Below are 13,521 nucleotides of genomic sequence, written 5' to 3'. Positions count from 1 at the left end.
CATCTACAGAAATCAAGGACAAAGCGTATAAAAGATCCTTTTCTGAGAATATAGAGTGTTCCTACGAGCGATGCGACGCGATAAGCAAGGAAGATATCCTGTCGTCCCTCTGTCGCAAAATGCAGCCTTGATAACTACACATTCCAAAACGAACTGAGGCTGACCGACTACGACGACGTTCGAGACATTCCGGTCTGCGGCAAGGTGTAGCAAAAAATGTGCGTTAATGTCGAGAAGCTGCAATCACAACGGGCGGCTAATTTATTCGCCACTCGGCTCTCTAAAAGCATAAACGGAGACGGCTGCGTTGATCCGGATCAACACGGAAATTAACTGGAAAAAGTTTGCCTAAAACGAATTAAATATTTGTCTTTTTATTGTTAATAAAAATTTTTGTGTTTTGTATTAGCTTTCATAAATTTTGGAGTACTTTTTCAAAGCAGATAAACGTATCAGTCTGGTAGCATGAAGTTGATGAAATGTCATAATTTCGTTTAAAGTCAAATGATGTACAACTATAACGAATGTAATTAAATGCAGCTACCTTATATTTTTGTTTCATGGATTCAAATATAAAAAATTTTAAATTTCAAAAAAATACAATTTGGAGAGAATCACCCATACACTAGTTTAAGTACATGCACAAGTATGACCTACATAAATTCGTCAATGAGTTACTCAAAATTAAAAAAAAATTGTATCAACATTCATACATATGTATATATAGATATTATACAAGTGTATATATGTATGTATGTAAGTATGTATGTGCAGAATTTTTTACGAAATCCGATTGAGCAGAACTTTGACCCGATTACGCTTAATTCTGATATTTGTATTTAATTTTTTTTTTATATAAATTTTTTTTTTGCATGCATATTGGGATTTAAACTACATAAAAGCCTTTTTCGCGGCTTCGTGGCTGAAGTGGTGCAGACGTTTCTATGTATGTATGTATGCATGTATGTAGCTGCCAACTATGCCAAATTTTTATACCCCAATAGTATTAAATATTGTATTAAAAATTGTATACATACATACATACATATACATATATGGACATATTTTATGTGGATATGTTTTTGGCCAATTTTTCCACCACATGTTTATATGCAATATATATTATAGTTGTTTTGCCTAACTGCAATATTTTTTACTCAAAAATAATAAAATTTTATGTAAGTATATTAAAAGCGGATTATGGAATAAATTACTGTAAGTTATTCTAACTAGTTGAATCGTTTTTTTTACGTGAGAAATTTATTTGAATCCCATTTGCGCTCATCTGTTTTTTACGATATTTTTACAGATTTGTTTGAACAAAAATATCAATTTGTAAACATACACACCAAAATGATTTAACTATTTTGTTCATTTGTTTTTCAGATTTTTTTTTTTTTTATTGGGAAATTTAATGATTAAAAATTAATTGTCTGTGTGTTTGTAGGTAAAAATATTGAATGTATGTATGCATAAATATTAGGTTATAATTTATTTTCTCTAAAATTGTTTCCATACGTGAACGGTAACAATGGCTTCAAAAAAATTTAATTGCATTTGTTATCGAAGCTTCGACAAACTTTTAATGCATTTTTATGAAAATTTGTATGTACGTATATATGTATATTAGGGTGATAAAATATTTTTTTTTTATCGATGTTATAGCAGTCGGCGAAACATATTTTCACGATATAAAATATATGCGAAACGTTAAATCTCCGGCGAAACGATTAAATACACCGGCACACAAAAAGAAATGGTGTGTGCTTTTAACCAGACCCAGCTACCGACATGCATTTCGACCCACAGAATCCGAATCTGAGGTATGCTTCGCTAGTACACTTCCTACGATTCGAGTGATTTTATTTTGTGCTGGTGATGCATATTTCCCGAGGCATTATTTTCTTATCAGTTCATAGAGAGCTTATCCGTTCTACTTTCGTCTCTAGGTACGTCGCTGTCTACATACATGATGTAAACACATTCTTAGGGATCTACATATATATCTCTTAAACTAGCTAAAGAGCCCAGACTCATCGCTTGCAGCAAGGCAAAGCATACATATGTGGCCAGAATAGAACAAGAAACGGTCGAAGGGTATCTACATGCTGGACAGAAGAGACAACTACAGCTATATAAGTAAATTAACAAATTTTATAGGTTAAGAATAGCTCAAAATGGGTTCAAAAATATAAGCCTAGGTAAGCTGGTGTGGTCACCACCTCAATCTAGCTCAGTTATCTTATGTAATTTTGAAATAGCGTGCCAGTTTGTTTGTAACTATGTACATAGTAATATACACACTTACTTTCCGCGCATGAGACCAAAAAACTGCCGTCAGGTGTCAAATACATATCTATCTACATTTGTATTAGTTTAAAACGATTAGGTACGAGCAAACATTTTTTTCATTGATTACAATTTGAACTAAGAGTCTACTAAGTTTTGAATAATAAATTTAGTTGAAGCTATTAAATTTTTAAAAGCACGTGTTCAATTCAACTAAGTAGCACATGCCAACAAGTTATGTTAAACACATTCATACATATAGACATGTTATAAATATGAATGAGCTCAACTCTAAGGCATCACTTCAAAAATGTTCGATTTGATAAAAGGACGTGAACGCGCCTTGTTAGCCTCTCGCGATGCCGTCATTTACTTATTCAATACATTTCGATTTGTGGGCTTTAATCCACCAGCGCAATGTCGTTTCGTTTACTTCTTCTATAGCAGCATAATAACGCTATTCATCGTTTTACTTTCACCGCTTATCTTTAATGTTGGCTGGATACGTGATAGGAATATACTAACGATAATGGAGATCCTAAATTGTGTACAAGCGGCGCTCAATGTGATTGGTGTGCCAGTTAAGAGCATCACTTTGGCATTGTCTTTGGATCGATTACGCAGCATTGAACCATTGCTGATGAGGTTGGATGCACGCTATACCGCACCGGAGGACATGGCTAAGATACGCAGCAGCGCAATCACTGGCAATCGCATTGTATTCGGTTTCATTGTATCGTATATGATGTATGCGGCGCTAACACTCATGTCAGCACTGCTGGGTGGACATGCACCACTTACGCTATGGATACCTTACGTAGATTGGCATAGGTCAATGTGGGAATATTGGTTGCAAGTTAGCTTCGATACCTTAATGCTCTTCTACATACTTTTCCATCAAATTGTCAATGACTCATATCCAGCTGTATATATTTACATAATACGCACTCAAGTACAGTTGCTGGCGAGTCGTGTAAGACGCTTGGGGACAATGGCACACAAAGGAAAGGATGCGACCTATCATGAGCTGCAGGAATGCATTATTACGCATCAGGAAATTTTAAGGTATGTTTTTTGAAAACTCAATCAATTAAGAATTTACGAATTGTGTTATCCCTGTCACTGCAGATTGGTGAGCATCGTAGAACCCGTTATATCTGTCACTATGTTTGTACAGTTCTTTATCGCTGCCGCTATTTTGGGCACAACCATGATAAACATATTTATTTTCGCTGATGCCACTTCGAGAATAGCCTCTGTGACCTATTTGTTTTGTGTTGTATTGCAAACATCACCGGCGTGCTACTATGCTACACATTTACAGTCGGATTGTGAGCAGCTAACCTTGTCTATTTTCCATTACAATTGGATGACGCAGGGTAAACGTTTTAACAAGTTGCTTATATACTTTTTGCAACGGTCGCAGGATGAAATGCCATTATTCGCAATGAAATTAGTGCCAATAAATTTAGCTACAAGTGTGTCGGTAAGTTTGAGGAGGTGATTACTAAAGAAGCTGTGTAGAAAAACAAAAATTATACCGAGAACAACATTGAAAAATTTTAAGACGATCGATTAAGATTAATGTCCCTCATATAAGTTCAAAACTTAATTTTTTTTTACACAAATGTCATCTCGATTTTCACCGTACCATCTTGGGGCTGCTATGCTTCATTGACCGTCATGGGTAACCAATTTTAAGAGCTTCTTAACCTATAACCATGGTCCCGGTGAAATTTTGTTTTTTTGTCGATTACTTACAATTTTCCTACAATTACTTGTATATACGGTGCCCCACCAAAAAAAGTTGCGGTTTTGCAAATACTTACCTCCAAAAATCTATTTATTTATTCCGTTGATAAAACTTTGTATAATTTGTATGCCGACCTTTTATATATACTTAAGCTCATCTATCAGTTAAGCTTAACTCTAGATCCGATGTTGATGGGAAACTCAGGTCAAGCTGAAGGTAAATCGAGCGCTCAAAGTTTTTGAACAGTGGCCGGAGAACCTTTAGTAATACCCGAGGTCTAAAACCGGCTAAGGTTTTCTAGTCAGACCAATCGTCACGTACTCTGCTATAGTATGGCGGCGCAGAACTACGGTTTACAAAGGAGAGTGAGTATAGGCATTACGCCATGACTGCAGCAATTGTCGAAAGTTTCACTCAAAAAATAGTCCAGGAATGTAAATTGAGGCTGAACTCCGTTACAAGGTGGAATGAGCTGAGGTGGAAGGCAACGAATGGGCTGATGAATTCTCTATAGCAGCCAATTGGACCGAAGCCAAATTTAGGGTCAAGCTTAGCGCGAATGATCGGGCACATCAAATAAAAATATATTAAACACAAATCTTATTTGGAGGATGAAGATAGTACATAACATTTTCTCTGCCGCTGACCGGGCTTGGCCAGACTTAGATGGTACATTTTCAGCCTGGATTTATTGAGAATGGACCTGATACATTCGCTCTCCATTAACAAACTTCTGAGATTCCTAAAGGAGTCTGGTACGTTTGCAGAGCAGCATTGAATTCCCAACCCATCTATATGTCCCTTTCCTCTTTGAAATTGTTGGTGGCCGGAAAAAAACCAAGAACAACAGTACTTAAAAACTAGAGTCAGGATTCTAGTTTTTAAGTACTGTTGTTCTTGGTTTTTTTCCGGCCACCAACAATTTCAATTCTTTCCATTTTATCAACTGAGGTGATTTGCTTTTTAAACTACTTATATTTATAAAAAAAATCGATTTTTGGAGTTATTTTCAAGTCGACGTAAATCTTAATATTTTTCCAAAATATTTTGGTGGAATAAGTTTTATACTGCCAATGGAAATTTGGCACCAAATTTTTTTATAGAGTGTGATGCACCCTAATGTACGTAGATATATTTTCAATTTTAATTTTGTTCTATCTAAATATTTTTCAGATCGGCAAGTTCTCGTTCACACTTTACACCTTTATTCAAAAAATGGGCGTAGGCAAGAATTTAAAGAATTAGATCGTAGGTTACCGCCAAAACTGCCAGTTATTATTGATTAGCGAGGATATCCATTTGAAAGCACTGTACATCCATGCGTTCAAGTCAACCAAATGAAATGTGGAATAAAAAGTAAAAAAAAATAACTAAAAATTAATTTGTGGTTGAGTTGTTGCAGAACAAATAATTTTTAAGCAAAAAACACAAGCGACTTCAATTCTCATATAAAAATTTAGGAGTACCGTTAATTTTTTTCATGAGAGACACTACCTTTCTGATAAAAAAATAATTACCGAAATCGGTTACGGTGGTCCAAAGTTATGCGGTAACATACATTAAAAAAATAAAAATAAAAAATAAAAAATATTCCGACGAATTGATAACCTTCTCCTTTTTTGGAAGTCGCTTAACAATAATGAAATATTACTTGTAAATATTTCATAATTTAAAAAATTAAATGATTTACATTAGGGCGGGCCAGTTTTTTTTTTGTTGTAATGCGCATATGGCACCGACGGATTTTACGTGTAATTCTAAGCAAATTAGTCGAAGAAACCATGGGTCTAAAATCAATTTGGAGAAAATAGGTTGCAAGGAAAATGGGAAAGTCTTCATTGTCGCGCCTTCTGATGGGAGCTTTATGAAAAAGGTAAGCGCATGTTTTTATGCAAAATTTAAGCACTTCTTTACTACACTACAGCAAAATGCTAAAAAACAAAAAAACCTATTTCTGCGATTTGACAAACTCCGAATTGATTTTATACCCATGGTTTCTAACGGCAAATTTGCTTAGAATTACACGTAGAATCCTTCTTTGCTGTAGGCTATACATAGGTAGTCGAGAAAATCTCTCATGCAAATTGACCCGCCCTAATGTACATACATACAAATAAATACTCTTAAATGCAGCCAATTTGCTGGAATTCGTTTTTACTTATTTTGATGCGCTATTACCTTTTCTTTATAAGCTGCACCACCATCTTCTAAAATGGCACTACAATGACTTGCAAGCACTTCAATGTATGTATACACTTTTCACAACACAAATATTGAATTATATTTGGTAATAGAAATTGCTACTTAAAAAGCCTTTGTATACTTATTAAAAGACATACTAAATATTTAATTTTTATACCTGACTTATTAAAACTTTTCACTTGAACGGAAATAGCGAACACCAGTGTTGCCGATAGATCGTCACAATGTGTAAAATATCTTTCACACATACATACGTATGTATGTGTATGAATGGGAATTACATGATTTTTCGTTTATTGACAAAAATAAAAAGTAAAGGCATGAAACCAAATAGCATTTTTTAAGTTTTTTCTAACATGATATTTTGATACTAAAATAAAAAGTTTGTGATACATTTGATCCATTTTTTATTTCCTTTACGATACATTTTTTCATTACGTCGCGGCAACACTGATTACACTAGGGCTTATGAATTTTTTTGCCCTTGATTGGTAGTGCTCAACGAAAATCCCAATATTAAACAAAAAATTACGCACTAATCACGCGTTTTCTCAAGAAGATTTTTCAGCAATAATAAGAAGCACACCTAGGATTCTTCTTCCGAGGAATTGTGGAAGTATATTTTATAACCATAATCCATATAAAATGACGTACAAGAAATGGCTAAGAAATTTTCTTGTCTAAAATTTTCTTGAGTCAGTACGCAGTTCTTGAGAAATTTTCTACGCTTTCTACTATGGTTTTCTAAAGTTTTTTTTGTGAAAAAAGAGCACAAGGCAACCCATGCTTGCAATAGAAATATATGCCCGTTCCATTATTCCTTGAGGAGCGAGGCAAAAGGCTGGTGAAGTATCAGTTGTCAAAATTCCTTGGGCACACACACGAAATAATGGCAATTTTTTTCTTGACCGTTTTCTTGAGAGCTGCATACCAGCCTATAAATGTAAAACATGTACCGCTCAACGACTATCACAAGAAAATTCCCGATTTTTTTTTTTTTAAATACGCGAAATTCAGTTACAGTTGTAAGCAGTCTTTTTTCTCGCATTCGGTAACTGGCACATTTGTTTAATACCCAGGAAGTTACTTAATACATAATTAGAAGTAAATAGATTTTGTGCAAGTTACACTAGAAGTTTCCTGATTTTCTCGATTTTAGCAAGTAAAGTGGTAATTTAAACCGTTAGTTTTGTTTTGAATAACTACACTGGTTTACAGCAAAACTGTTCTATGGATGCCACTATCCAATCCCTATGTAGAATTGCTCGTTGATTCCAAAAATCACGTTAATCCTTTTTTCTGTGGATACGTTTTCGAGATATTTGCAATTTGCCGTTATTCAGCTTAAAGCAAAAATTAGTTCCTTTTAATCGCCTATATCTGGCAAATAAATTTAAAAATCTTAATGTAAAATACGGCAAATGAAAGCCAATGAAACGCTCTATAACCGTATATACATCACTTTCCGATAGGGCTTATAGTTTAAGACAAATTAATTAATCATTCCAGCTGTTTTTATTTTTTAATGAAAAAATTAAAAAAAAAATCAAACTTTAACAGAAGAAAAATTAAAAAAATAACAGGTTCAGTGCCAAATTTTTGCATTTGCACTAAAGCGTGTCCTGTTAAAAAAAAAATAAAATATTAAGTTACTGATGAAGAAAATCGATGGATAAATACGAAATGATGAGTGGTGAAATAAAAATGCGCAAAGATTTTTTGTATGAAAATTGAGCACGAAAGAATGTTACTCATACGCCGCGTACACCTAAGTAACACGCTTTACTGCTAATATTTCATACAAAAAATCTTGGACAAAAAATTAACCCGAATTTCGGAGAATAAAAACCAAATTAAAATTTGTGATCCAGTGCTCTTTATTGACATTTACACATATAAATATACGTAATACGTATTATTAGCGAATGTATAAAAACCGCACTTGGCAGTGCAACTGCCTTGTGGCGGCAACAATATGCCAGTACGCAAAATGTCCCCTTCTCAAAAGATTTCATATCCATGAATTTTTTGAGGAAATTGGTATTATTTTTATAGTTTCGCTAAATTAAAACTAGTGTCGGTTAATTAAAACAAGTAATTTTTAGGCAAAACACAAAACCGACTTCAATTCGCATATAAAAATTTAAGATTATCGTAAATTTCTTCATGTTCCGGTGCGGTAACACCTTTTTCCTTTAAAAAATAATAATTATAGAAATCGGTTAACGTGGTCCAAAGTTATGCGGTAACATACATANGTCGATTAAAAATATTAAAAGAAAATGACTTACTTAAACTTAATTTGTTTGCAAAAAGAACCATTAAAAAAGACGACTAACTCACATTATTACCAGTTCGCTTAAGAAGTTGCGTGCTCAAATAAAAAGTGCAACAAAGTTGCTTGTTCAGGAGTTACCTTTTCATGGGAATTCCATTCACGCAATTCCAAAGAAGCAGTCAAAGTAATAAAAAACTGCACTCGAACTGCGAGTTGGAATACGTGCGAGAATGCCAAAGACATTTGGCAGCATTTTCAATTACTTAAATACTTACTTGGAAATTTCAAAGTTTCACCCAAGTTACTTTTGCGCTGGTTGACCAAGTGATTGACTGATTTCGCGAGCGTTTTGCAATACTAAAGGATGTTAGAATTGCGATTTGATTACTGGTGCAGACATTTCGTAATAAAAAAAGAAGGCTGTTCGTGAAGAGTTCTCAACGAAATGCAATAAAATTGTTCTACGGCCACTTATATGTGCATGGAAATGAAATGAGTTTTGCATAAGCGGATTCAAAAATCTACAGATAAGTACTATATATTAAACTCATTTCAGCATTTTAACTTTATTTATTTCAAGAGCTAAGCGATTTTTGCTATTACATGTCGCCAAAATAAAATCGCATGGCATTACGAGTTCGAAAAATTGAGCAGAAGAACCAATACTTCTAGGCTTTTACGTCTCAAGAATTTTGAATAATGGTAGTAGAAAAGTAAGTATAGATATAAACAGTAATATATGTATTTAAAAATATTTACATCTTTTCATGATTCCAGTAAAAAAATTTTGATTTTTGTTCTATAATTCCAGCGAAGATTCCTCTGTGTGCGATGTCCTGTTATTGTATGCTAGTGTCGTTCTCTTCCTTCTTCATCTCTTTTCTAGGAATAAATCAGGGATCACATGATTTGTACATTTGTACATTTGGAAGCCACAGAGTGGTGCAAGGCGAATTCATATAAGGTCGTATCGATTCAACAAATACAACAAATACTTGTATTTTGTTTTTGTCTTTAGCGGTTCCTCGTCAAATTTTAGCTATTCTTCCCCAAATAAAAAAGAGCGACAGAAAATACAAACACTCTCACGTTTTAACTCACTCACTAGCGAAATACAAAATTTTGACAATCATACGCTACTCACAGCTGATGAAACCACACCATCTTATATAAGTTCGCCTTGGAGAGGAGTTATCTAAAAACTTTTTATCGAGAATGAGTTCAGCTCAATAACGACTTTCCAAACATCGTCACGCTGTAACTGACAATTCTGCACAAATGTACAAATCGTCGCTGGAATAATGAAATAGTGTAACATGAAAAGTATAGTTTTGAGAAAAACGAATTGGAAGTTTTTATAAACCATTACAAACCATACAAATACAATTTCGTTTTTCGGTAATAAATTAGTGAGCCAAAGAGATATTTAAGAAAACTAAAGATTTTTCTAATAGATTAAAGGAATGTCTATCCAATGGTGCAATTATCGAATAATAGTGTATGTGGCATTTACACTGTTTCTTTATTCGAGCGACGAAATCGTGTGATATTCTCGAACTTCTATGCCCACTGTATTAGTTAGGGGCACTTATGTTAGATATTAACCGGTTGGGTTTTGGCCATCTTTCAGATTAAGGATTTTAACCAGAGTCCCTAAAGATTAGAATAAATAAAATTAAATATTGCTGTATATGAAACTTCTTAATTGAGTTCAGAGATTTAACGCGTTAAATATTTAACGGCACGGTTCATGTTATCAAATCTGTGTCGCTCGTTCGATTGTCAAAAATCAGGTGTCAAAATAAAGGGCTTTGTTTTTATGTGGTTTAGTTTTTTGAAAAGGATTGTAAGATGTAGGAAAATCAAATTCAAATAATCGAGCTCGGAGATATTTGCGTTTAATTTCGTGAAATCGGCTGTACGTTTAATAATTCTATTAAGAGAAAACGTGTGACGTAAATCATTTTTGCCTTAAAAAAATCGTTCCGAGAGCCGGAAAAAATAAAAGTCCCATATAATTATTAAGAGAAGTCGTATGTAAATCATTTCCATCTTTAAAAAAACGTCCCACTACACGAAAAAAATAAAAGTCCCATATAATTATTAAGAGAAGACTTACATCATTTCCGTCTTTAAATAAATGTTCCGCGAGATAAAAACAAAAAACAACAACCCCATATAATTATTATGAGAGGACATAAATAATTTCCATCCGAAAATAATCGACCCGTGAGACGAAAAAAGATATTTGTCATAAATAATTATTATACAAAGATGAAAAAAAATTATCTCAAAACAAGGCGACATTTTTAGTCCTGCATATTAGAATAATAATTGTTTTAGGTCTATGATTTTGAGGCAAAAATAAAATACAAACCAAATTTCATTAAAATCTAACAAAATTTACTATGTCCGCCCCCAAGTGAAGTGAGCGACACAGTTTCTAATCTATGCCGTATTTCTTCATCACTAAGCAAAAAATTTTAAAATAAAAAATTATAGAAAAATCACTGCACGATAATTATTTTTTAATGCATTTCAATGGGTATCTTCCATTGTATATATACATACATACATAAATACATATATGGGTGTTTCCATAAAAATTTAAACCGAAAATGCAAATAAATGAGTTCAAACGGCTTTATAACTTTAATTTTCGTATTCAGATGGCGAAACAAGCAAATGCGAAACAGTGGAGAAAAGAACTGAAAAGATTAAGTAATATATGTATTACTAGTAAAAATATTATACGGAGGAAAAATCTGTCACGCCCGCAGAGTTTTGCATATTTTTAAATATACTCTGGGACCAGTTTTGTTTTTGGCACATCCGTTATGACTTCTCTTTCATCGATTTTCCCGACAGCAGTGTTCCAAGCGCACCTATTTTTTTTTTGTCAACCAATCGGCGGCATAAAAGCTACACAACGGCACACTTTTTTTTTACAAGTGACTTCCGTTTTCGTATGATTTATTTAATTCTAAGATCGTACGAACGTCAAGTCCGTCATCATTGAAACACCCATATTAGATTAGACCGCACTGGAAAAAAGTTCGACTTCCCTTCCCTGAGTCTAAAGTATTTCCGCAGGGCAATTTCGAAAGAGACATTTTTTTTTACTTTAGTAGTAGTATATATCGTGCCCTAACCGCCAAAATACCGTAAGCGACATTTTTTCAAAATTTGGTTTCTGATGCAGAAATGCATCTAGATGTTCTAGGAATATTTCTGCATCAAAAATGTCACTTACCTTATTTTGCCGGTTAGGGCTCGATATTTATGTGGGAGCAAATTTAAATGACAAACAAAGTTTGCAAGCAGACCAAAAACCAAAAATAGAATAAATTTGAGGTTTACTGAACAACTACAACATAAATTGTGCAAATGCGAAGCTTAGAAAGTAAAAAATGTGCAAACAATATAAAGCATACATATGTATGGGAATAACTAACTGTAACTTACATTTTTTGTTTAGAAAACTATATTTTGCTTTAAATAATTTTACAACATAAAGTTTTTGTACATAAAGCAAGTAGATTATACAAAAGCTTTTTCTGGAATATGTATATATTTTTAATATTTGTGCAACACATCGTTTGCAGGAAAAATGTTGAGACCATAAAGTGCATAAAGCTTTGAATTCAGTAAAATAAAAATGCCATGCAATGAAATTCAATCTATGTAAAAACATACATATTTTAAGCAAATTTTCTAATAAAATTTCCGACATACATACATTAACTTTTTCCAAGTATTTATTTCCATATTTAAACAATAAATGCTCTCAACACGTTAAAACTGATGTAGGTAAGTATAATGAAATTGTAAAGCCAAATCTCTTAACATGGAAATGGAAAGAACAATAAGCCAGTGCAGCTTTCACAAATTATAAAATACGGGCATACATACATACATAGATACCTACATGCATTGTACATCTGTATGTATATACATAGTGGATGCGCCAGAAATATTAAACTAAACCAGCCCTACATTGCTTTACCATAGTTAGATGTGATAATAAATAATAACATCAGAAGAATGTAAAAAAAAAACTTTTAGAAAACAATTTAATTTCTATTTAGAATTCCAACTACTTATATGTACAACTACCACGTTCAGCACATGTAACACACTAGCGCGCCAATTACTACTGCCTTTAAAAAATTTCATTTCATTTTTAAAAAAGGAAGAGAAAAATAAGATATGTAAGTAATTTAATAATAAAACTAATCAGCAATGATACAGCTGCCAAATCTGCTCGGTCAGGCACACTCCTGGATATAAATGGAGCTTTCGACAACACCTCACAAAAAGTGTGTATAGGCCTATTCGTTGTTGGATAGAAGGCGCTGTTACGAACAAGAGTATCAGAGACCACAGTAGGGTAGTACTCCTCTATACAGCTAAAACCGAGAAAGGATGTCCGCAGGGGCGGATATTATCACCACGCCTTTGGAGCTTGGTAGTAGATTAACTATACCGATATAGTTATTATGAGAGGCATTTGAGAATACCCTTTGTGACACTAAGAGCATTAAATATAAGAAAGTAGTGGTATTTGGAGGTGGGTCTCAACATAAGCTCATCTAAAGAAGCCATTTTCCATTCATAAGAAAGAGAGCCCTATCTGGAATGAGAAACACATCGATATGACGACATTCACACTCGCAAGAGCTCTAATGTTATGGAAACGTCTTGCAGAAAAAGCTTGGGGCTACATCCCTCAGATGGATATAACATATGATTGATAAGCCCATTATATCCCAAAACATCCCGAATTTTATAATGCGAGGAATGCCGAAAAGTCATGAAAAGATAAAAACCCCGCAAAAAATTGTGAAAAATTTCTCCAGAAAATCCTGAAACAGTCCCGAAATCCTGAAATATATAACTTACCGAAAGGTCCTGAAAAAATAAAGAAAAGTTCCAAAAAATTCCATGAAGTGAAAAAATAATCCCGAAAAGTAGAGAAGGTCCGGAAAGATTAAAAAAA

At 33.5% G+C, this 13,521-nt stretch overlaps 1 protein-coding gene across 1 annotated transcript; it reads left to right on the top strand.

Annotated features, from left to right (window-relative positions):
• Nucleotides 1-2,599: 2,599 nt before the first annotated feature.
• Nucleotides 2,600-5,287, top strand: LOC108373084 (odorant receptor 7a-like). Its single transcript, XM_017628925.1, has 3 exons — nt 2,600-3,354; nt 3,418-3,775; nt 5,216-5,287. The coding sequence occupies exons 1-3, from the start codon at nt 2,600-2,602 to the stop codon at nt 5,285-5,287; spliced, it is 1,185 nt and encodes a 394-aa protein (XP_017484414.1).
• Nucleotides 5,288-13,521: the final 8,234 nt, after the last annotated feature.

The sequence above is a fragment of the Rhagoletis zephyria genome, unplaced genomic scaffold, assembly GCF_001687245.7.
Source record: "Rhagoletis zephyria isolate East Lansing unplaced genomic scaffold, Rhagoletis_zephyria_1.1 Rzeph_scaffold_06345, whole genome shotgun sequence".
NCBI classification, from domain to species: Eukaryota; Metazoa; Arthropoda; class Insecta; order Diptera; family Tephritidae; genus Rhagoletis; species Rhagoletis zephyria.
This window is presented reverse-complemented; position numbering and strand designations above follow the sequence as displayed.

Bases quoted from the DNA above. Each gene is read 5' to 3' on its own strand.
- LOC108373084 (XM_017628925.1), top strand. From the start codon at position 2,600: ATGTTCGATTTGATAAAAGGACGTGAACGCGCCTTGTTAGCCTCTCGC. The intron at 3,355-3,417 runs GTATGTTTTTTG...CTGTCACTGCAG, and splicing joins ACGCATCAGGAAATTTTAAG to ATTGGTGAGCATCGTAGAAC. The intron at 3,776-5,215 runs GTAAGTTTGAGG...AATATTTTTCAG, and splicing joins ATTTAGCTACAAGTGTGTCG to ATCGGCAAGTTCTCGTTCAC.